At 41.4% G+C, this 25,448-nt stretch overlaps 1 protein-coding gene across 2 annotated transcripts in view; it reads left to right on the top strand.

Annotated features, from left to right (window-relative positions):
- Positions 1-25,448, top strand: part of LOC310899492 (uncharacterized protein) — a gene marked incomplete at its 5' end in the record, with an annotated part of 100,534 nt that overhangs the window by 60,160 nt on the left and 14,926 nt on the right. The window contains 2 exons of one of the 2 annotated variants that reach the window (XM_083835882.1): positions 11,382-11,525; positions 11,976-12,266. The exons of the other annotated variant lie outside the window; for it this stretch is intronic. Coding sequence (XP_083692008.1) covers positions 11,382-11,525; positions 11,976-12,073 — 242 coding nt within the window. The 3' untranslated portion in view covers positions 12,074-12,266. Of the gene's footprint in view, positions 1-11,381; positions 11,526-11,975; positions 12,267-25,448 lie in introns of those variants that run through there. 2 annotated transcript variants of the gene reach the window in all.

The raw sequence follows: 25,448 nt of genomic DNA on the forward strand, positions 1-25,448 counted from the left end.
GAGTGTTGTCTCCTTTGAGAATATTGATTTAACCACATGTCTCTGTGTATTTAAAGTTTGAAGTGATATGATGTGCAAAGATCAATTTATTCTATGTTTGTATCTAATGAATAATTACGGAGTCTTCTCTTTTCTTTCTATAATCAGAAAAAATAAATGTTTTTAGTCAGGAAAGACAGGGAACGTGCCTGACAAAGGATGCCCACAAGACCATGCTACATCAGCATCTTTCTAGTCTTTTTCCAGGTGTACTTTTTTTGTTCCTTCATCCTTTCCCCTCTCCTTCCCGCCCCCCTTTTTCTCCCTATCAGTGTTCTAGTCCCTACAACAATTTATTCCCATCCACCAGCTTTGTGAAAAAAAAAAAATACTTTTCTTTTTTAACACGAGGATTATTGTAATTCTTACTGCTGCCTGAGGGATAACTACTTGAATTTAGAGTTTGCTCCCTAAGGAGCTTAGTGGTCAGAAGACTGGTTCTTCTCAGTTAACTTAATTACCTATTTTAGTATTGGTACTGTTGTGGTGTGATACAAGAGTAGAACTGTATTTGAGATGGGGGGCTATTTATGGGACATCCACCGAGAATCCTATCAGTGCTTTCCCAATGGCATCCCTGACCTCGCAGGGATGGCTTTCTGTTTAGGAAAACAGTTTCTGTGGGGGATGAGGTGTGGGGTAGCTGTGCCTTGAGAGCTGAAGGTGGAAGATCCTGAGCCTAAGGGCCAGAAACTTGCCTCTGATCTCAGTGAGGTCAGTGATTATCCGAGATGGTTAGGCATATTCAAGACTCTTGTGGCTATCCCTTTTATTACCTGATTTATCAATGAGGATTGCTGCTTGTGTATTGATTGGAAAATTCCTTTCCTGCTACTGTTGAGGTGCCTGAATGAAGCTTCATGTTTCTCTTGACCAAGTTACTGTGCTCCTCTCTGAACTTCTTCTGTCTCCTGATACGGAGACTACCGATAAACTCCATGTTCCCATAGCTACATATCTTTCATGTCACTGTTTTTCTGACCACGTCCCAAAAGGAAAGAGATTTATAAAGGAAGGTACGTGTCCAGCTGAGCACTCCCAGAGACTGTAAATCTCCAGCTGCAGTGAAGACTATTCTCCATGAGGCTGCCAAACCTTCTAGAGCAAAAAACTACCAAATGTGTATGTATGGCCTCATTAGTGGGGATGTAAAACCAGTGTCAGGAGGGGCTGACCTTTTTCTTCACAGCCACTTCAAAACCATCTGAGATTGCAGACAAATGTTCATGTTTGTCATTGCTGGCCATATGGCTTTCTCTACGTATTATGGCTTGGGCTGAAAGTAAACGTGTAAGAAAAATAGAGCTTGCTTCATTTGAGCTGTTTAGTTGTGTACCGAGGCCTTGGGGTTCTCTGGGTGAAGGGGAGGCAGCTCTGAGAGATGGAGTCAGGCCCCTGGGGAGTTGGTACAGGTGGGGCTAGGCTTGAATCCAGCCTGTGTGCTCGAATGGAACTGGAATCAGCGTGGGCATCTTGGTTTTCTGAGAGGAAAGGAAGGAAGAAGTTTGAGTTTCGTTCAAGCTGAACCCAAAATTTAAAAACAAAACAAACAAACAAAAAAAACCCATAAACCCACCAGCCCTAGCCCTCTAACACTTCCTAGGCTGTCAGTGCTGTTTTGGCCAGATTTCCTAGTCACAATTTTGATCCCCTCTTAGAGAGAGGATTTGAAGGATTGAAGCATTGCTTTGGGAAATGAGAAATACTTGCAGCTCCAGTGAGAGTTGATTTGCTTTTATTAGACTCTCTTCCGTGTTGAAATAAACTAGGGCATGATGTTGCAAATTGCATGTTGCAGTATTACCACCAATAATGTCAACGCTTAATATAATCTCTGTAATTTGCTGTATCATGCGTCATTGTTTCATCTCTGGATTCTTCTTGTTGTAAGTGTAATCATTTTTACGGTGTGTTAAATTAACTCTCAAAGAGGTCCAGTACTCTGTTACATTCTCCCCCACACCCTCCAAAGGATACTAAGATATTCGCTGCTTCAAAGATGTTACGTTTTTATTGTGAAGTGATATTATATATTGGAATGCTTCCAATGTTACGTGGAAGGATGTGACAAAAATCTCCCCTTTAAAATATTTCCATGGCACCACAGTGGCTCTGAGATCTCCTGCTTTGTGCTGCTCCTTTTGGATAGGACACTCTAATTATGTTTTTGTCCAAGTAGAAGTTTCTTTGTATCTTACCAATTATCTGAAGTCATTTTTACTTCTGCAGCCTGCTGGGTCTGTGTTAGTGAACTTGCGTACTACAAAGTAAGGACAGAGATATTTCAGCTCCGCTTTTAGGCATTTGTATTATCATCTTTTACCCACTTTATATGTATTTAAACTTTATTTAATACTCATTGCTTATACTAGGAAGCTGAAGTGAGTATTGTGGTCATATTTTAAAGTTGCCATCGAGGTGTTTGCTCCTCAGCCAGATGCACTGCAGATATTTCTTCTTCTGCAAAAGCAATACAAGGCAGGTACTTGGGAATCTGTGTAACCAGCTGCTCTGGATATGGTTAATGCTGGTCTGCCACAGCTTTTTGAAAATATAGATGTAGTCAGTGCCTCAAAGTTTCTGGCCTACAGATACCTTCAATTTGGAGGTAGTGTTAAGGCTGAAGTTCAGAGCAAAACATGCTTTTTTAGCATTTAATTTGAAATGTTTATGTATGTGTGTGGTGGATGTCTCAGTCTCCGTACCAAGCTGACACAGTTGGTGAGACATTTTGGTTTTAGTCCAGGCCAGGCCAATGGTTTTGAAAGCCCACCTGAAATGTAGTTGAAATTCTTCTAAAGGACATGCACCTTCAACCTTTGTCCCATACTTGTTAGGCATAGTCTTGACATTTTCAGAAATTATTTTCAGATGATTTTCCTGTAGGAAATTTCACGTTATTGCTGGGAATCTGTACTAGAAGATAGATCTTATCTCTGTGCTCACTTCTCCTGGGAGAAGGCTGACTTAACAGCTGAGACCTGCTACCCTGAGCAACCAGAGGAAGAACAGAAGCAGCTAGCTTCTGTCAGTACTGCAGTGTAAGGCAGCCAGCTTGGACTCCCACACCCAACAAATTCCCATTTTTTTCTGATGGGATTCTTGGGACTGGAACAAGAAACTGGCTTGTTGTTGTTGTTGTTTTGTTTTGTTTTGTTTTCCTCCTAAACACTGTTATACATCGATATTTCCTTTGGAAAGGGCATCTAGTTTGAAGGGCTTCTATTTTGTAATCAGATCTGCTGTAACAAAGATTTTGCTTTAGAGACAATAAGAATTCTGTGTTTTTTTTGGTTTTGTTTTTAATTTACTACCACTTTTTCATTCTTTGTACATACCCTTTCCTATGCCACAAAGAGTTTTATAATAGTAAATTTGGTCTTTCTTTATTTTCATATTAAAATGTTTATGCTGCACATAAACATTTGCCATCGCATCTTTAGTTTCAAAGTAGGTCATTTTCTATTTTGATTTCACTGCATCTTTTTCAAAGTGGGAAGAACTCCCATTAACTTCCGTAGATCAGGCCCAGATTGTTTATGTTGCTAATATTATATGAGATGATATATGCTGTAGGTAGTAAAGTGGAGACTATCATTATTATGAAAATAGAAACATAATGTATACCCTATTTAAAAAGGACACTTTTAACGTTGCATATTAAACTGAAAATGGAGTTTTTACAGGACTGCTATGAACCAGAGACATGTCTTTGGTCTTGGCTTGGTTCTAGATTTGAAATATCTATGCATGTGAACACAAAAGTCTTCAGCATGTAGGAAATGAAGCCTCTGCTATAGAGAAACGGAAAATGCACAACCCCTTCAAGTAAACAGATGATTACCCAAAAGTCTGTGTTAAATACTAAGTTTCTGTGCATTATATGTACTACTTTTCTTTTTTTTTTGTATTTATTTATTTTTTTAGGATATAAAATTTACTGTGGAATCCTGCTATGTGAGTTTTTAAAGCACCAGCAATGTATAAAAGTCTGTTCTGGTAAGGGTTAGCAACAAATCAAGTGAATTAATTTGAATCTTCTGAGAATAGTAGCAGTAGACCTGGAAGGCAGGAGGAAACAGCCTACAACAATTAGTGTCTGTAGTAACAGCCTTTAGGTTCGAACAGATCAGTAGGACCATTCTTCTTCTAGTGAAACTAATAGCTTGGACTTTCATTTACCAATTTCATTTAATAATGAAACTTTCTGCAGTGTCTTTAACAAACACAAAACTTCTGAGATGGAGGACAGGGATCCAGCATTCAACCAGCTGAAATTACTTTTTCTGTACAAGTAAGGATGGAGACAGGAAGAAAATTTTATTTACTGCTTGTTATTGCTTATGTATACTGCATTTCTACTTGTAAGATTAGCAATCAGTGTTTTTAAATGGTCCTTGTCATTGCTTGCATGAGAAAGAGAATGTCACTTTGTTAACTTGAACAAGTACAGTAACAGTGGGATCCACCACAAATACCTGAAATTGCTGTTTGTTTTTAATGGCACAACAAGACTGATCTTAGAGGAAAATAGCATGGTAATTGGAAAAAAAGTTTCAGTTACCTTAATCTCTTAAAATATATTTCTGAAACTCTGAGAATGATCTGAAATTATCCTTTTTCTATTCCTCTACAGCTGAGGCAAAAGCAGAAATGTTAATGACTTGATGTACATTGGGAGTATGGTAAGAAGTCCTCATTTGCAGGCAACAATGACTCACAGAGGAAATGCCATGATGCAAAGGATTTTTCTGGCTTTAACTTATGGTTTGATTTCTGTTATCATTAACTGATAGTAATAGGCATAGCTGGATGCCACTCACACTTAAAAAACAAAGAGAAGCAAGCCTGAATCAATCACCTTCCATCCTGGGGAAGTTCAGAACTGAGTCCTCACCAGCCTTGTTTTTCCTTTTGAATGCGATTGGAGAATAGAGTTTCCTTCACAGGAGAAAATAAATGTTTTGAGACTTCCTTTCAGCATACATCAGGATGAAAACAAATCCCTTGACTCTGCTTATTCCCTGTCCTCACCAGCCGTGCTATTTCCTACATCCTTCCACTGCTGCTCTGCATCAGTCACTGTCTTTTTGCTTTCAAACATGCTAATGCCTCTCTAATGTTATGTTATGAAACATCCCCTACATCCTATTCACTTCCATCACTGTCACCTATTCTTATGTTCCTGCCTCTTTCCGTGCTTCAACTCCTTAAGCAAACTGTGCCAGCTTCTTGGCTACTCTTTTCCAGGAGTACATTTGCACCTGTCTTCCTCTTGCTGTGTGAACTTGCTGCTCAACGCTGAGTAAGTCCATCCCAGCTGCTCTTTGAATCCTAAGCCTGGACTGCCTGAAGGTCTAGGATCAAGGCCACGTTTTGTGGCTTGGATGCTCAGCAGCTTCTTACTGAAAGCCTTAAATACACCTGGTAAGATTTTACAGGCTAATTTTCCAGTTGTGAAGGGAAAGTGACTCTGGACACAGATGCCACCCTAAACATTTCCTTATCCATTCGATAGAAATTCAGACAACTTGTTCAGTAACTAGATTCACAGGTAGTGATTTCTACTTGTTCTGCTGTTTGGACCTGTTTTCAATATTTTGGCATAAATAATGCAACTGGGACAGAAGAGCATGGCCAACAGAGTAGCAGTGTGGGGTCCTTCCCTCCAGGCTGCTGCAGGCTCCCTTCCAAAATTTTGATTCACTCAGGTTCAGACACTGAGACCAAGGGGTCCGAAGCTTACTGATCTCTTTCTGTTCTTGTTCTCCCCAGTGTCTTTCTTGCCTTTAGTGGGAAGTACTTCCATTTTCTCATAGAGATAGTTGTCCTTGAAGACTGTGCCATCTCGTGGTTGTCTTCTCTGTTGAGTATTCCTTTACCGGGAGTTATCCCTTTGGTAACATAAAACCAAATTGTGTTGTTTGTGAGTGCACTGTGCAGAAGGTAGGGCCTAGCACTGTAGAAGTTGTAGAACATTTTTATTATTCTCTCCACACTGCAGCTGAGAACCTGAATGGCAGGAAGGTGAAATAACTTGCCTGTTTCTGCACAGTGAGCATGGGACAGGAATGTGGACACAACTACCTCCCTTCAGCTCTAGGCTTTATCTTCTGAATCATTTTCTCTCCCTCACCTTCCTTCTGACAGCTCAGGTTTTTTCATAAAGAAGGAAATATTTTCTGCAGTGTTGCAACAATACATATTTGAAATTTGAAAAAAAGCCCATACCCAGCTTTTCCTGCCCGATATTCTTGGCACTATGACATCATAACCCCTGCGTATCCTGTCACTGAAACAAATGTATGAAACAGTTCCACTTCTCCTCTTTAATTGGAACTAGCTTGTTTCAAGGAGCTGAAGAGGCAGACTGCTTGCAAAGGTTAGTGGGGAGAAATATATCATTGTCTTGCAGGATGTTCTAAGTGGGTCTCTTGAGTATCAAGGTCAGAGTTTATTTAGCAGCAAGTTCTACTGGTATGAATCATCGATAGCGTTCCTTACACAATTTATCAATGCCTGGCAATTATACTTGTTTCTCTAAAGAAATTTTACACTTTTTCCTTGGAAAATGGTACATATTTTTAACTCTTCCTTATCCCTTCCAAGTATAATTCTCAGTTTCTTTGATGCAAACTGATGGATATGTGGAAGCACTGAGTGCTGGTGAGCTGGTTTTAGATCAAAAAATTAGTTCTGTATCAAAACCCAGACTTCTTCAAAAGCAAAGTTGCTTGGGACAGAATGAATTCTCAGTAAAATCATATTTTTCTTAATTTCATGTGACTTGGAAAACATAGTCTTGGGGCAACAGAATATATAATAGTTTATTAAGTTTTTAGTGAAAAAAATCACTAACTTTTTACACTGGAAAAATGAATATATTTTTACTAGCTTAATATATTGAAAATACTTATCTTATTGAAACTTACGAGGTTTAGAAGGCTATTAATCAGTTTCTGAGTATCTATTGTGACAAGGAATCTCTCACAAGGAAGAAGGGATCTCTGCAGCAGGCGGGACCTTGAGAGGCAACAAGGCCAAGTGCCGGGTCCTGCACTTTGGCCACAACAACCCCATGCAGCGCTACAGGCTTGGGGCAGAGTGGCTGGAAAGCTGTGCAGAGGAAAAGGATCTGGGAGTGTTGGTTGATGCTCGCCTGAACGTGAGCCGGCAGTGTGCCCAGGTGGCCAAGAAGGCCAGCGGCATCCTGGCTTGTGTCAGGAATAGTGCAGCCAGCAGGAGCAGGGAGGTGATCGTCCCCCTGTGCTCTGCTCTGGTGAGGCCGCACCTCGAGCACTGCGTTCAGCTTTGGGCCCCTCACTACAAGAAGGACATCGAGGCCCTGAAGCATGCCCAGAGAAGGGCTACGAAGCTAGTGAAGGGCCTGGAGCACAAGTCCTGTGAGGAGCGGCTGAGGGAACTGGGGGTGTTTAGTCTGGAGAAGAGGAGGCTCAGGGGAGACCTCATTGCTCTCTACAGCTACCTGAAAGGAAGGTGTGGGGAGCTGGGGGTCGGCCTCTTCTCACAGGGAACCAGTGATAGGACTAGAGGGAATGGCCTCAAGTTGCACCAGGGGAGGTTTAGGTTGGAAATGAGGAGACATTTCTTCTCAGAAAGAGTAGTCAGGCATTGGAATGGGTTGCCCAGGGAGGTGGTGGAGTCACCGTCCCTGGGGGTGTTCAAGGAAAGGTTGGACGTGGTGCTTAGGGACATGGTTTAGTGGGTGACAGTGGTGGTAGGGGGATGGTTGGACCAGAGGATCTTGGAGGTCCTTTCCAACCTTAATGATTCTAGTCAAGGGGAGATCCTGCCATGCAGCCAGATGTCATGCAGAAGAGCTGAGAGGACTCTTGGTCTGCTCACTATTTATGGGGTAAGATGATGGACTAATAGTCATATTGTTTTTTGGCACATGCTCCGTTGGCCCTCAGCTGCTGAGCAAGACCTCTGTCAGTTTCTCAGCACCTAGCTTGAGTTGATATTGTGGTTGCTATCTGCCTTGAGTGTAGCCAGTGCACTAGCCACTCTCTGCCTGAGCAAGTTATCAAGTGGGGACATTTGTTTCTGTTGTAAACCATCATGAAATAATAACCGCACTAGAGCATGAGGAAAAGGGGAAGGAGCTGACAGGCAGTAGCCCTGGGATCTACACAAATCTTTAATTCAGTCACTTAAGTCAGCTTAGAGGAATTTGCCCGTGTGGCAGTAAGGGGCATAGCTTAGTGATGGGACTCAGTAGGTCAGGTTGATGGTTGGACTTGATCTTGAAGGTCTTTTCCAGCTTAAATGATTCTATGATTACATGCATTTTGGTCAAACGCAGTTGGTTTCAGTTTAAAAGACACATATTTAGAGCTGATTTCTTACTTGTGCCTGGACACCCACTTTTTTTGCACCCACTTTCATCAGAAGTAAAATTAAACTGGTGCAACTGAGTGTGTGTAGGAAGACACTGGACATGTCTTCTCTGTGCAGAAGTAGTGAGGCAGAAATAACAAGTTACATTTGACAGACCTGTCACGAAGTCTGGAGGCAGTATAACCATGTCAACATAGAACTAAACCTGTTGCAATTAGCCTAGCCAGGAGACAGAGTTTATTTTTCTTGGCTCAGCACTGTGCTGTCAGGCACCCTGTTGTGCAAGTAAAAGTGTGCAAGACACAAAAGATAAAACTTTTTTTTTTCCTTTTTTTTTTTTTCCCTGTAGTCAGGGAAAAAAACACCACTATCAGACTAGCATTCATAAATTAAAGCAGCCAGAGGATTTCATGTTCTCAAGCTTTCCCCTTTTTTTCAGGAAAAACAACAACAAAAAATTATTAGAAGGCGTACTGTGTTACTTAGTGGAAGTTACTTGGTCCTTTTTCTTCTACCTGATTTTGAATTATTAAGCCTACTGGTTGCCTCACATACAGTTTACTAAAGCTGATCCTAGTTTCACCACAGTCTATGATAGCAGATTATTAACAAAAAAATTAACAGTTTTCTGTTAATTTTTACTGAGCATTCTTAGAAAATAGGTATAGCAGTTAGACCTTTGCAAGCACTGTGGGAGGCTTAATCAGCATATTGAACAAATAGAAATAGCACTGCTGGGGAAATGGCAGTGTGAAGTGGTGGTGGATGTGGTGAATAACAAACACTGAAACAGAAATGAGGAAATCCTCCCAATCTCCTAACTTCTTATTGATTAAGGCTTTTTTATTATTATTTTTATTTTTCCCCAGGCTGTTACTAACTGCCTGAATGTGTTCTCACTGCTTTGTAAAACTTCACCTCTGACTCAGCTATGGGCTGAGTCAATTCAGTGAACTCTGAGTTATCCTACTTTCCACAGAGAAAAGAAATTACTTGGGTAAATTGTTAATTGCAATGAAAAGCCACATTAAATGCAATGTGCGGGCAGCTGGAAGATCTTATCTACTTCTTTTGCACAAAATTTTACCTCTCTAAGGGTATTCTGTGGACAAGTCATTGCCCTTAACAATTTTTGTAGAGATGATAACATCCACTGATGGATCTGGTATATACCTGATACACGATGTCCATGTCCCTACTTCATAGCAGAGTCTGGAGATATCCCAACATGTTCCTGGTAGGAAACATTGAACTTCTGCCTTCTTCCACTGCTAAATCTCTGATCTTGCTCACTTACCTTGTTCTTTTCTTCTTTAATTTCCCTCTTTAAGAGGAGAAATTTATAGCACTAGACATTGCTTCCCCCTCTCCTTCAGTATTGTTTTGTGAAATGCTGATAAAACAAAATCCTTGATCTGTATGGGGACACTGTGGGACAGATATTTATGTTCTTATTTCATCTGTCTCTTAGGTATCTAAGAGGAAGTGCTTATTTGAGAGGTGCACCCAGACTTTTAAAATAATTCAAAAATGCAAATCCAAATACACCCCCGAAGAAATAATCATCAAGCTCTTCTGAAGGCAGTGCTTTATTTCTGGTAACAGAGGACCTCACCTCAGCAAGTTCAAGTGTAAAAGCTACTGCAGGACCAGCCATTTACTCTGAGCAGCAGAATGAATGGAATCTACTTCCTTATTGCTCTCACCTTTGTGGATTCCCTGGCATGAATGACTAGCCTTACTCTTCATGGAACCACTGGTCCTGTTTTTCTCTATTTACATGCCACTTCCCTCATAGGCCTTGAAAATCCATATCTGAAACCTTTCTCAGATCTTGTTTAATGTGTCTTATGGTCTGAGACATTATTTGGCATAATAGGGACACATACGGTGATTGTATACTTTTCTGCTCCTTAAGACACAGCGCAAGAAGATAATACATTATAACGAGATCAGTCAACTTCTTTGGCTTATAGCATACAAATGGTAAATTTACAAAAACAAAAAATTTACAAAAACAAAAGTTTTGAAGCATTATTGTTATAAAACTAGAAGAACAAAATACTTTATTTTGTTCTTCGCATGCTTCTTTTATGATGTGCTGGTTTCAGTGACTCTAATTCCTAAGGGGTACAAATTTTTATTATTTTCTTTTTTTTTTTTAATTCTACCAAAGTCTCAGGGCACATGTGAGGCTACGACTCTGGTATTACTTTGACAAGAAGCAGACTGAGCATTTTGGGTGAATGCACAGACAAAGCATAGCTGACTTCTTCACAAATGGAAGGTGTAAGGAGTTGCCTTTCAGTTGAGCTTGCCATGTGTTCAACAGATAGAATCAGCCTTAAGGCCTCTACTTGCTTACTGTCTTTCAGACACCGAATTCTTCACTGTAACTGTACAATCTCTGTGCCTACATACAAGTAATTTCACTGTTACCATCTTATGCAGAATACATCTTCCTTTAGTGTTGAGGCTCTCCTTATCTGAAAAATTATTTCTGTAGGTAGTTAAATTTGTGAGGCAATTGACTGTTCTGTAAGATTTTTTTTAACAAATAATTTGACAAAGCTGTAAATGTTGGCAGATTAATATTTTGGCTTCAGTCATCTGTCATCTCTGCTTTTTTTTTGCTGTTGTTACTTTCTTTTCTTAATGAAAATAATCAAAAGAGGGAAGTCTGGAAGAAATAGTCTTTGTTGTATTATATTCCAAAACATTTTTTTTCTTTCCTTTTTTTTTTTTTTTTGTCAAAAACAAATGTCTTTCTGACTTATTTTCAAAGAAAAAAACTTTAAACATTTGTAACTGGTCTAATAATGAAACATAGCTTATATCCTCTCCATCCCATGTGTTTTTGTTAATCAGCCAAGCAAAGTGCAGTGGTGACCTTGCCTGCCTTCTGGGCACAGGCATACAGTAGGGTAACCCTTTACTCTCCCCTACCCAAGGGTAAAGCCCTGTGGTGGATTCTTTCCTAGAGCAGTGTGTTGTGTGGATCAGCAATGACTTCTCAGTGGGCAACACACAGGTTTTCTCAAGAGAGCTGCAAAGGCTATCGATTGTGCAATATGGCAACATAACTGAACCAAAGCATTGTGAAATCTTCATAACAAGGGAAACAGGTAAGACTGACAGAGAGGAACCTGCAAAATAAAAAATAAAAATAAAAAACAGACTACGTGTATACTTCCATCTGTTCTAAGGCTTGCTATCTCCTGGAAACTTAGGAAAACACTAGTGTTGTCTTAGACCTGAGCAGGAATCTGTTGTCCTGTTTCAGTCTCCCTGTTCATGTAGGTTGGGTCCCAATCCCCATGGGCCAGGTCGATTAGATCTCTTCTTTCCTAAGCTTGGCATAAGAGCAGCATGGCTCTGGGAAAGCAGTCTCTTCAACTGACTGCAGGCATTTTTTACTAGTCTCCTGCCCTGCTTATTGGGAGGTTCTTTATCTGGAACCATTGCATTGCCTTCTTGACTGCCTCCTAGTAGGCTTACGATGAACCCGTGAATGCAGAGTTAACCCTGTGTCATCACATAACAATGTTTTTGGTTTTTTTTTTTTTTTTTCCTAGTGGCAAGGCTACTTGGAAGTGCTGTGACAGGAAGCAATGCCACTCCAGTCCTTTTGCTATGCCTGCATTACTCAGTGGGAGATCATGGGGTATTATAAATAAATAAAGGCAGACCTAAACATGGTGTGTGGGTTGAGGCAATCTGGAGTTGTAATTTTTTTGTGAGATACCAGAGATGTCCAAACTTCAAACAGAACCTCCTCTAGGCTTTTCAAGACAGTCGGTGATGAGTGCTTCTTCTCTGAGCAGTCTGACATGTCTGAAGTGAAAAGTCCTGAAAGATCATCTCTTCCTGTTCACTTTGAAGACCATGGGAAGCCTTGCCTTTCTGCATTGATACTTGGGAGAGGGGTTCTTCTTTGCAAGTGCTGTACATGTCCGTGATATCTGCAAGCTGCTGCAACCACGACAAATCCTACTTCTCATGGAGCTGTACTGCGAATGGCTGCTATAACCTGGAAATTTTTGAGCTGAATTCCAGACAGTTGGCAAGCATGAAACATTAAGCATCATAACTTCCCTAAAGATACAGCTTAAGTATAGTAATATACTGCAAATAAATTGCTCTGAAGATAGTGAAGATAAACGTTAAGGCAGAAGATGTCATTGTCACCTGCTAAGCTAGTGATATTTTTCAGTAGGTTGTGTTGACTCCATCAAGATTCTGCAGTGGCCTTTGCTCATCTGTATCAATGGTTGGTATCAGACTTTCCTGTTATGCAACATAAATCAGTAATATCTCTCCCTTCCAGGGAAAACGTGCAACAGTTTATTGCCTTGTAGAAGGAAAAATAAATTAACAGTGCTGACTGTAACTACAGTGAAACACAAGGGAAATCAGTTTGCCATGAAAACATCTGTAAAGGAATTGTCTTGCTGAGAATCAGGTATAAGAACTGCCGCTTTAGTACATGACTAGCTTAGATGAAAAGCTGAATTGCTGAGCAGCACTCCTCATACTGTGAGGTAATATAACATAATTCTAATGCAGACACATTAGCTGAGGGCCAGCTTTATGATGCCTAGAGTCCAGATTCTTGGATGCTTGCCTGAGTAGAGCAAGGCTTACCACATACAGGAAAATTCCAAGCCCTGTGGTTAATAAGATGACGACTTATAGTCATCTTCCTACGGTCTTTGTAACAGTTACAGTCCTTGTAACATCAGAAGGGTCACAGAGAAGAGTGAGGGCATTTATATTTGAAGGTTGGTGGGATTGTCTGACTTCTAGGAGGAACAAAAAGAGAATACGTTGCAGTGGAGAAAAATGCAAAGATTGGACCAGCTGAGGAACAAGTTTTCCTTACTTTAGGCTGACAGGGAGAAATCTGGAACAGCTGTCTGGGACTTGCAGTCTCATGGGGTCTGGTGGGGCAATGTCTTCTGCTGAGGAGCTCGCGTGACTTTGATCTTTGCTCCTGCTGAAAACTGCGTGCAGTTGGTATAGCTGTAAATTGAGTAGAAAAGCATTTGGGGTAGGGGATCGAAGATGAACTGTAATGCTGGCCAGATTTCACCTGTTTGTGCCATTGCTATGGAAACAAATAACTTAGCTAACCCAGTGGACCAAGTAGGTGTGGGTATACCTTTGACCTCTCCTCATTCTACTTTTTTAAGCTACTAGAGGAATGGGAGGGAATAAAACGTATATAGGAGGAGGTAATAAATAGGATTTTGCTACCTACAGCTTAGGCCAGAATGAAAGGGTGTGAGTTTATTTGAGCAAATGGACTAATTATTTTGAGCATACTGCAGTCTCCTAAATGAAGGTATCATTAAAGTTTTGTTGTTGGTGGTGGTGGTGTTTTATTTTTTCCTTCCCATATCCACCTTCCTGGTAAGAATTTGATATTGACACAACCTGGAAAAATGGGGAGTGGGGGCAGACAGGATGGACACCTACCATACTCAGAACCCCCAGGGAGCTACAAGCTCTGTTTTAAACCAGTTGACAGATTTCTCTATAACATGGAGCCTGGTTCACTACTAGAACTAGCTTAGTATTTCTATCTGACAATGTCCATGGCATTTAAAGGATTTTAGGCATTCACGATCCTTCTTTTTATATCACATTCTGATTCTTGAAGTCTTGACCTGTTTGCTACTGAAGGACTTAAAATTTTTATATATCACATTGAGAGAAGTTTCTTGCTTGTGAAATTTAGTCTGGGGGAGTCTGGACGTATTGCTACTGTGGGCTGTACTGGACTTGGTAAGTATTGTGCAGATTGTAAAGAACCGGGCTTAATTTCTTATATCTGATGAATTTATGTTCCTGTGAAAGTAATCCCATTAGTTCATTGTGTGTATGTAAATAAATAAAACACAGAACACTACCATCTCCTTTAGAAGACATGCATGTCCTTTTTCTGTGAAGTAGCTATGTAAGGTTACTCAACCTAAATTCCTAGACTTAATGGATATGTGGTGTGACTTTGCATAAAGCTTTTTGATGGGAAATTATCTCTTAAACTCTCTGAAGTCATCAGTTGTTAAAATAATTTTAAGTAGTCATTAAGTGCTTCATTAGAGTGTTTTCATCTTAAGATGCTTTGGTTCGATTCAAACTGAATTGTGCCTATTTCTTATTATCCATTTTTACCTTCTCTTTTCCTAAATGGACTTTGGCTCATGTATTCTTGAGGTTTAATATCAGTTCAGCTGAATGCTCTTGAGTTCCTGAATTAATTCAATCATTTTCTCTTAATGACCATGAAGAGTTTTGCTAAGCTAGAGTGCCATTAAACTGAAGCGCTGTGGTGTTTAGAGCCCAGCAATCACTGGGGTAAAGCCTACAGGTAGAAAATAGGATTGGAAATTGAAGAGAGCTGTGAGGGGTTCATTTGCTGTGAATCCAGCGATAATCACCTGGAGGCTACATGGCTGAAAGTGATCTAAAATCAGTAGTTTGTGGAAGGAGAGATTGCTAATTCTTTTTTCGGGATATGTTTTCCCATGGTATCTACCCTTTTGATCTGGGCCTCAGCTCTACATTTTCCTCTGGAAGTCTGATTAAAAGTTCTTTATGTATTGCAAATTTAAAAATCTTATACGTTGTGAATATGTTTTACATAGCTGGTGTTTACTTAAGAAAGCTCAGATGACCTTGGTATCATTCTCTGCTACTATTCCTGCTGTTGCTGGGGAGAAAAACCCCAAAACCAACCAACCAAACACACACCAACAGGGCATTTGAAATGAAAAGCCTTTGAAATCTATTTTTTTCAAATTCTTTAAAATTCTTTAATATTCATATTATGTGTAAACACTTCTAAACATTTTGGCATCATCCAATTGACGTTTTCACAAGGAAGTATCAAAATTTAACATTTTAGCCTAAATCTGTTGTAGTAATTCTAGCTTAAGCTGAAGTCAGTGTCATATGTGAATGGAGGAGAAAAACTTTCCAGGCTGTCCTAAAATTCTGAGTCACAGGGACCACATCTAAGAGTGGAGGGCAATAGGAAAGGTGCAGACTTACCTAAATCACGATGAACAATTTTGTACATACTTGAACCAAGGAGGCTTTTCAGAAGTGGTCAGCCTTGGGCTTGCTTTCCTGTTGCTGAAGTTACTGGGATTAGCAATTTTGGCAGGCTGCTGACGGGCACTTTGAGGAGCCTGTTTACACATGCTCTCAGAATAGGATGGCTTCTTGCCACTGCTGCCACAGAGAGGGGTGGGGGGTGTGGTGGAGAAGAAAGGATGTTCTTTAATTCAAGGTAATGAACTTCAATTAAAGTCTTAGTCATGCCAGAGCAGTTTTTAATCTTCTCATGAATTAGCAGGGTGAGTTTAAAATGAAGAGTTTACCTTCACAGCTAACACTTGCAAAAAACGTGGATTGCTTCACTGTCCTTTTAAAGCTAAGATATCTATGTGGGGCTGAGAGGACTGTTTTTTTTTCCTCCCCTATAGAGAAGGTACGGCTTTTGCCCTTTAAGCTAAAAATAAGTTCATGATTTCAGGGTGTTATGTGCTCTCCCAAGACTCTATTTTTTGGCTTTTTCTACCTGCTGCCCCACTCTGCTAGGGTTGTCCTGATTTACACCTCTCACTAGAAGATATTTCTTCTTTGAAAATTTATCAGCACAGAAGAATGGATTGCTGTGTTGTTATGCAGTTTAAAGTCAGGTTAAGTTAACTCAGGTCAAGTTAAAGATATTAACGAAATACAAAATAGGCAAAGTCAATGCAAATAAGTTTATTATAGTGACAAAAGTGAAGAAAAGGAAAAGAAAGAACATGCTTACTTGCTGCCAGATCATCTTTGAAAGGTATTTGTGTTAAATCTGTCTCTCCTTGTGTTAAATCTCTCTCTCCTCTGTTTCTCTCACATGGCAAACTGGGTCTAATACCAGACTACCTAGGGCAGGAAGCTTGCTCCTACAGAATCCTCTATCCTTGTCTCTTTAGCAGACATTTTGCTAGAGCAAGAGAACATGCTCAAGGAGCTGTAGTAGGGGGTTTGTTCAATTTCTCATTTTCTACTCCAGATTATTAATCCTTTCTCAGCCCATACTTTCGATACCTCCCGCCCTTCTCCAGTACTGCATGTCACCTGGACACCTGGAAGGCTGGCTGCCCTGGTATACATGTATTCTGCACATGACTGAACTGTTAGGAAGCTGTTTGCCTGCTCTCTTCCACTTGTAAAGCAATGGTTAGACTTCAAGTATGAAGTCTTTTCCTACCCTAAGTCTTGTGATTCCCATCAAAATAAATAAGCAACCTAATTTTATCTAATGTTTATGGCAAGTATGCATGTGAGGCTCACTTACGTCTTCTGACTAGGTCCTATGATAGCTCAGGTGGATGGGATGGGGAGAAGTTTTTTTGGGGGGGGAAATAGCTCAAAATTTGTGAGGGCTACTGCTGTAGAGTCCATTGACCAATTCATACGAAGGGCCTGCTCACATCATCTATGTGAAAACTGTTGGCTAATAAATGAGTGAAATGCTTGGCTAGCACAGATTTGGGTATTTCTGAGCTGTTGGTGTTTAGCATCCTCTCCTTACAAGCTTTCAAAAAGGTGCAGTATCCAACTTTTTCTTGACTGACAAATATATCTTAGTAAAATGCAGGGAGAGAGCTACTTCAGCAAAGATCACCCATGCTTAACAAGCTGCTGTGCACTTAACAGATATGCTTCAGCTTCCTTTGAGACCTTTGAAGTAGAACAAGAGTACCTGTTAAGTTGGACAGCTCTACATCGCTGCAGCATGTTAGTACAGCATGAGAACTATATATCTCATATTAGAATAGATTCTAACCTTACAGCAAAAAAAAAAAAAAAAGGTAATAACTGGGTGCCTTCGCATACTGTGGAAGTAAAGTTAGAGCTCTGGCAAATGCTCTGCTACCTGTAATAGATCTCAAGCCCTATCTTTTTAGGCTGTGAAGAGGCAGTGACATTCCCTGACAGCGTGGTGTGGGAATGACTCGTCTTTGCTACAAAAGCCCCAGAAGCTGTGCAGCTTCTACTCGGTCTCAAACCAATTTTAGGAATGGAGGGAAGTCTAGAAAGAAACATAACCTAGAAGCTGTAGTACCTTAAACTATCAGGAGTGTTTTGCAGTTCCGGTAAACCCTGTGACATAGCTCATTGGAGGTGGTGGTGGAAAACTGGTTGTGGTAGGGCTCACTTAGGCAGATTTGTCCCTCTTTTTTCTTCTCAAAGAGTCGCTACAATCCTGACAGGCTCTTTGGCAGGGTCTCAGCATCTCATGACAGGCCTTCTCTTTACAGTCCATTCAACATTCCTCGTTCTCAATCAATATCCATGACCACAGCAATGCCAAGCTGTGGTTTGCCATTGACCACAGGCAGGTTCATGGTGTTTGCATTGCTCTGTCCCTTTCCTGACACACTCTTATATCGTTTAAAATGGTCTGAAGATGTCAGTGTTCTCTTGGATCTTGTACCACAGACCAGCAGGATCAGTTGCCCCAGACCATGTCAGGAAACGTGCCTTGCTGTGGACAGGATCTATGAGACAGTTTTGCAGAGAGTTTTGGGGAGAGATATTTTTTCTCCGTGAACCCAATCTGTGCGTCTCTAGCTTATGCAAGCTGTTTGTGATGGAGGCTGCCTATTGCTGTGTGTGGACACAACACCGGTGAATTAATAGGGTCAGAAGTAGGGGAGCCCTGTATGTGCCTGAACTCTCTTAGTGCATAGGCAAAAATGCCTGTTAAAAGTAGTGGCCACGTTTCATTTATACATGCAATAAGGAAAGTCAATATATATATATATATATGATTGCAGCGTTAGAAATGTAAAGGGTTAAACAGTAAGACGTAGTTAGCAAATATTGTTTATTTTTTTTCTTCAGAGTGATTGAGAGGAGGAATACTTTTGAAGCCTTTTGTTGGTATTAAAAGATTGAAAAAGAGCACAAAATAGGTGAGATGGGCTAAAACTGCTGGAGTTCTTGTTCCTGAAGTGTGATCAGGTTTCCTTGAAAGGAATTAGGAATGAATACTTCTCAGAGGGTTGAGGAAACAAGAGCAAAATAAACAAACTACACCTGGCGTTGGCATTACCAGTAGCCTAAGTGCTGTAGAAATGGACGTGGCTCATTGTTCGTCATGGCTAGTTTGTACTAGCTTGGTTTGGGCTACTTTGTTATAGGATGTTTAAGGCTTTGATTTCCACTGTGCTTTTATCTATTGGTATGTAGCAGTGCTGCAAAAGATTCTGCCTTGTTTGCGCAAGCCATGCCCTGTGGAGGAAAGAGAAGAGTGATAAAAAAAAAAAGTAAATGAAGAAGGGGAAAGGAAAGGACTTAGAAGGGTCTTTTTCTCTGCCTTGTTATGGAATCAGAATCTCAGTGAAGCATCAGTAACAGCATGAGTGGAAAAACATCACAATTAAGGTCTAAGAAAATGGTGGTAATTGTGCTCCCCCCACCCACTTTTTCTCTTGGCATCCTGCTTGAATTATGCTTCCTGACTTGTTCCACATGAAGGATGCTGGAAGGAGGTGATGAAAAACAGAACCTGTTTTTACATTTATAGTTTCAGCAGTTAAGTTTAATTTTTGGCATGTGCTTCTAGATTCTTTGACTTGAAAGTTCACGCTGCTCTAATTCAGTAGCTGTATTCTAACACCATCTGAAGGCAGATGAATACAGGTTTTTGTTTCAGCTAATTCATTGTTTTTATGTACTATTTTATATCATGAATTGTGTTGGAGCCTTTTACCTTTGACAGTTTAGAATGCATGCATTTTACCTGGTAACCTCTGTACATTTCCCCTTGATGCTGTTCTTACGCAAATAGCAAGTAGTGTTATTTAATAATGTGCAATGAATGCAACAGTTGGCAAAATATGCATGTAAGCTAGTAAATGTTGTAAAAACAACAACAAAAAATCCTGCAGCCATTGCGACTCCATTTTTGAATAATGATTTTGTCATTGGGGAAGCTACTGAGAGAGATACAAAATTCCTCAAGATGTTCTAGCAGCTGGCAAGGTCTCCATGGTTACATTGGCAAGAGATCTTGGAAAGCACCAAGAGTAGTTTATTGCTCAACAGTAAAATATCATTGGGGAATACTCCTCGGATCATTTGAGGAAGTGTCTTAAAGAAAAGCTTTAATTAAAAAAAGAAAAAAAAAAAGAGGGGGGGAAGAGAAGATGGAAACAAGGCCTGTTTATGGAAAAATGCTTAAAATTGAATACACATGATGACAAAGATATGTTTAGGCCATCTTTAATCACAGGTTAGCAGCTACGCAAAGACCCAACTGCAATTTTTATGTGAGTTGTTGTCTCTGCTTATTTCATGGATTTGTGTGGCCTGAAGATCAGGAAAATAATCTGGTCTGAACTTGAGCAAATAGTCACAGAGATGTTAGCTATCCAGATAAGATTGCTCCTTTATGTGTCATGGGATACAAAATGCTCCTTGGTTCGAACTCATGGATGAGAAGGTTCTGAGAGATTTCAAGGCATTGCACTTCTGCAGAAATTATAGCTTCTAATTCTTAGGAATGTCAGCCTTATGCAAAATATTTCCTTAATAAAAAATAGCAAGCTACAGCTGTTTTTAGGTGAGATGTGAATCAGAATGCATAGATAAGGTTTCTTTTTTGATAATGCTAAGAAAAAAGGAAAATCAGTGCATTTTCTAAAGGTATTATGTTTCTAAAAGTCACCAAACTTGTGGCTAAAATTCAGTGTAATGTATTGAATTTCAGCCTCTTCAATGAAACTTTAATGGCCCAATGTTCAAGCTGGCCTAAATCAGAAAGATTCTCCTCAGCATTGACTGGCACCATCTGCTGACAGTAGCTGCAGTTCTCACAATGTTTAAGGGACAGTTCTTTGCTCTGAGTTCTCCACCCACCACCCACACATATTCAGCTGAAAGGACTGGGGCTGAATACTCATCTGATAGTGTATGCTATCTAGGGGTGCTCAGATAAATGTTCATCCATGATAAAGATATTTGACTGGAATTTTCTAGACTATGTTTTGACCTCATGGATACTTATGATACACAACCAGGAAGTTAATATTTCTGTTGCAGTCTGGACTTAGGCTCATTTTGGTAGTTACGCAGTGCCTGGGCAGTGGTAGGAAAATTCCCTGAATCCACTAATTTCTGGTCTAGTTATATCCTAATTTTATTACTCTGAAGCACTTAAATACCATTACTTTTCCCACTGTACTTCTCCAAGGCTCTTAATTAAGTACTTTAAAATAAAGTGGTCTAATTATTCCCCTTGGTGTGCTCAGTCCAACAAATGTTGCTGACAAGTTTGTTTCCTTGTGTTTTGTTGCCTGTCCATTTCTTACCTAATAGATTACATGTGGGGCAGGCCCTTTTCTTCGCCAGGCTGAGATCTCCTCATCCAGGACTGGGGATTAGAGGCAGTATGACAGTAAAGCTAAAATAGATACCCAAACAGTTTATTTTCTGACTTTATCTTCAGAGCCTCATTCTGAAAATCATTAAAGTGAAATGAAACCTCATATTTATTCTTTCCATGACTCAAAGGGAATAATAAAAATTCATACAGAAGACTATTACTCCCATTCAATATTGCTAATGTCTCAGCTGAATGGTGGTCCAAACTTTTTCTTTTGTCTGTATAGTGGTATCTGAGACTGCTTGTCAGACTGTTTGAGTATTTTCATTTAACAACTCCCCTGCTATTCACGGATCTTAACATTGGTGTATACTTTTGATCTCTTTTGCTCTTTCTGCTGCATGCTGTAGTTTTTGAGACCTTGCCTTTTTATGTGGAATGATTGCAAGTTTGTTTTATGATGTTGGGGAGAAGGATAACTGTTGCTGCTGGTGTGGGACTCCCTGAACTTGGTAACGCATCTTGTTGTGTTGATGACAACCTTCCTGTCATTGTCTTTTCCATTTCTGCTGTGACAGGTTCCTTCCAGGTCTAGAAGGAGAAATACTGGAACTCCCTCTGAGTGAGGTGCTAAGGCTGTGAGTAGAATCATAGAATAGAATATCCTGAGTTGGAAGGGATCCATAGGGATCATCCAGTCCAACTCCTGGCACCACACAGGTCTACACAAAAATTCAGACCATATGACTAAGAGCTTCTTAATGCTCTTTTTCAGCCAAATGCTTCTTAAACTCCGTCAGGCTTTGCATCAGTATTACTGGTGCTCAAGAGAGCTCAGGAGACCCTTAGGGCAGGTTCCTTAGGTCTCCTCTGTGTGAGAAGTGAAACTTTCCATACTGCCTGTGTGTGTCTGATGATCCTTGTTACAAGTTTTTCTCTTTTCTCTGGAGCTGAAGTGGCTTTCAGAATTGCTTTGCAGAGGATTGTTTGATTTGGCAGCAGTGCCCAGGGCAATGGCTGATCTTAAGAGGGCAGTTTTGAAAAGACTGGCCACTTATTGATCTTGCTGCTCTTGCAGAGCAAAGACACTGTGAAACTTGATTTGGGCAGGGATTCATTTACAACTCAGTCACTTGCACCTTTGGTTTCTAGAAGATATATTTTTCATAGAATATCCCAAATTGCAAGGGACCCACAAGGATCATCGAGTGCAACTTGTGGCCCCAGTCAAAAATCACACCACGTCCGAGAGCATTGACAGAATGCTTCTTGAACTCTGACAGGCTCAGTGCTGTGACCACTGCCCTGGGGGGCCTGTCCCAGTGCCTGACCACCTTCTCGGTGAAAAACCTTTTCCTAATACCCAGTCTGACCCTCCCCTGTCCCAGCCCCATGCCGTTCCCTCGGGTCCTGTCGCTGTCCCCAGAGAGCAGAGCTCAGCGCCTGCCCCTCCGCTCCCCTCGTGAGGGAGCTGCAGGCCGCCATGAGGCCTCCCCTCGGCCTGCTCTGCTCTGGGCTGAACAAACCAAGGGACCTCAGCTGCTGCTCATGTCTTGCCCTCTAGATTTTTCATCACCTTTTTAGCTTTCCTTTGGACACTCTAACAGTTTTATGTCTTTCTCATATTGTAGCACCCTGTACTGGGTTTACGTGGCAAGGTTTTGGTAGTGGGGTGCTGCAGGGGTGGTCTCCATGAGAAGAGTCCAGAAACTGCTCCATGTTAGATAAGGGCCAGTTTTCTGCTGGCTCCAAAAGGGACCTGCCAGTGCCCAGAGCCAAGCCAATACGTGATTTTGTTTGCAGCTCCATGAGACCATATTTAAGAAAGAGGAAAAACTGCTGTGCAACAGCAGCTGGGAGAGTGAGGAGAACCATCCCTGCAGCCCCCAAGGTGAGTGCAGCAGGAGGGAGGAGGTGCTCCAGGCATGCAGCAGCAGTTCCCCTGTGGCCTGTGCAGAGGCCCCTGGTGGAGCAGGCTGTCCCCCTGCAGCCCACGGGTCCCACACGGAGCAGATCTCCACGCTGCAGCCCGTGGAGGAGCCCCCGGTGGAGCAGGTGGATGTGGCCTGGAGGAGGCTGCGGCCCATGGAGAGCCCCCGCAGGAGCAGGCCCCGGGCCGGAGCTGCAGCCCGTGGAGAGGAGCCCACGCAGGAGCAGGGGGTCTGGGGGGAGCTGCCGCCCGTGGGGGACCCATGCTGGAGCAGTTTGCTCCTGGGGGATGGACCCTGTGGTACGGAGCCGTGTGGGAGCAGTTCTTGAAGAGCTGCTGCCTGTGGGTAGCCCATGTAGGATGAGTTCAGGAAGGACGGCATCCCGTGGGAGGGACCCCACGTGGAGCAGGGGCAGAAAGTGACCGTGAAGGAGCAGTGGGAGACAAAGTGCAATGGACTGACTGCAGCCCCCATTCTCTGTTCCCCTGCAATACTCGGAGGTAGAATGTAGAAGAGTGTGGATGGAGGGGAAGGTGTTTTTAGTTTGTTTTGAATTTCTCACAGGTCTAACTCGTTAATAATAGGCAATAAATTACATTAATCTCCCTATGCTCTCCAGCCTCTCATCCCACAGTATGTACATATATCCAGGATTGCCCTGTCCCAGGTGCAGAATCCAGCCCTAGCTCTTATTAAACTTCATATTGCTGGTGGTAGCCCAGCCCTCTAATTTGTAAAGACCTCTTTACAAGGCCTCTCCACCCCTGAGGGACTCAACAGCTCCTCGTTTAGTATCATCCAGAAACGTAGCGTGCCTTCAAGTCCTGCGTTCAGATCATTTATAGAAACATTGAGAGCCGGCCCTGAAATGGAGCCCTGGGGAACCTCACCAGGGACTGGCCACCAGCCTGATGTAACCCCATTTACTGTAAATCTTTGAGCTCTGTCTGCCAATTGTTCACCCATATTATTACGTACTTGTCTAGCTGTATGAGGTTGGCAGACTGGAAAGGAGTGCAGCTATTAGTAGAATTCCCAGTCAGTGAAAATCAGTCATGAAAATTCTGTGGTTGTTTTAAAAATACATAAATTTATTGATCAACAACTTGTCTGCTTTTTGTGTGTGCTGAAACTTATCAGAGTGACAATAATAGCTAAAGCAGGGCTGAGAGATGGAAAGGCTTCGTTTTTAACTCCCTAGCTTCTAACTAGCAGCAGGGACTTGTGGAGCACTGGCTCATTGAATGACGTTTTGCAAATGTTTGTTTTGATATTCCTAATTAGAATTAGCATATTATTGGCAGTCAACCCTGTGTTGCAGTTGGAGCATGATCACATAACTTCCCTCTGGTATTTTGTTGTGCATCATCTATGGGAGTTGTGCCAGGAAAAGAAGCAGTCGGAGTTGTGAGCCAGTATCTAATGCCTGCCTTTCGTTAGCTCAACCTGATAATTTCTCTGGGCGTTACTTCTTTTTCTGATGTAGTCAAGTTCATCCATTAGAAGGTAAAGCCAACCTGTAATACTAAGTAGTAGCATCGGGTTACTGGGCAGCACTTTCAGCACAAGCAAGCAATACAGATAACATTCAGCGCTGTTTTGTCAGTTCTCATGGGCTTCATTACAAAATGTCACTACTTTATCAAGCGTTCTGTTCTGTATCTGAGAAAAGACAACACCTTGTGGGACTAACATAGAGTACTTAGGAGGGTCGCTATTTCAGTGTATTGCTGCAGTCTGTCTGGTTTCCTGCAAACATCTTGTCCATCTCACACAGAAATCTTGTGTTGGTGAGGGCAAGAAAGAGCTTAGGGTTGTTTGCTAAGTGCTCATGGATGCTGAGCAGTTCAGGCCAGGCAGTTGATTTAAAGAGGTTCCTGCCTGATAGAAATCACACAAAAATGCCCTGCACCTATGCAGATCAGCTTTACAGTGCATGTGCAGAAAACCCGAACCTCCCATGATTTTCCAGAGCATCTTAAGACATGCTGAACCTCGATCTGAAATATCTACATGAAGACCAGTTAAGATATAGTTGGATAGGCTGGTTCTAGTGCAGTGCAAATGCTAGTGCTTCTGCTTAGGAAGCTGGTGGAAGGCGATCTGGGCACCTGAACTGCTTAAGACCAGTCTGACAAACCCAGAGACTAATGAAGAGGTTTCACTTCCACTGCCAAAGCAGGCTACCATCCCTTGAGTGGTGATCTGCGACTACAAGTTTGATTGATCATGATTCTGTGATTCTAAGTTACAGACATTATAATCCACTGTAATTAAAACTATTGCCTTACTCAGAGTGTTGGTGCTAGGGCTTTTCATCACATAAATCAGCTGCATCCCTGTCATTTGTGATTAATCCTCGGCGTGCAGTCTGCGCACTTGGATGCGTGGGCAAGGTAAAGCATCAGTAAATGCTTGGCTCTTCTGGTGAAAGGTTAGCAATCTCTGGATTCTCTGCTAGGTCTGTGATGTTCATAAACAACTTGGAAAAGGGTGTGAGCATTAAAGTGATAAAGCTGGCTTCTCATATGAAGTTACTTGGGTTTGCAAGGACAAAGGCTGTCTGAAGGTTTACAGAATGATCTTATAAAACTGAGTGAATGGGCATTAAAATCGCAGATGAAATTCAGTGTAGACAAAAGCAGAAGGATGCGCTGGGGGAGAACAACACAATAATGGCCTCTGAGTGAATCATTACTGCCAAGCAGCAGTCTTGCAGCTAT

Source organism: Anser anser (genome assembly GCF_964211835.1).
Source record: "Anser anser genome assembly, chromosome: 4".
In the NCBI taxonomy this organism is placed as follows: Eukaryota; Metazoa; Chordata; class Aves; order Anseriformes; family Anatidae; genus Anser; species Anser anser.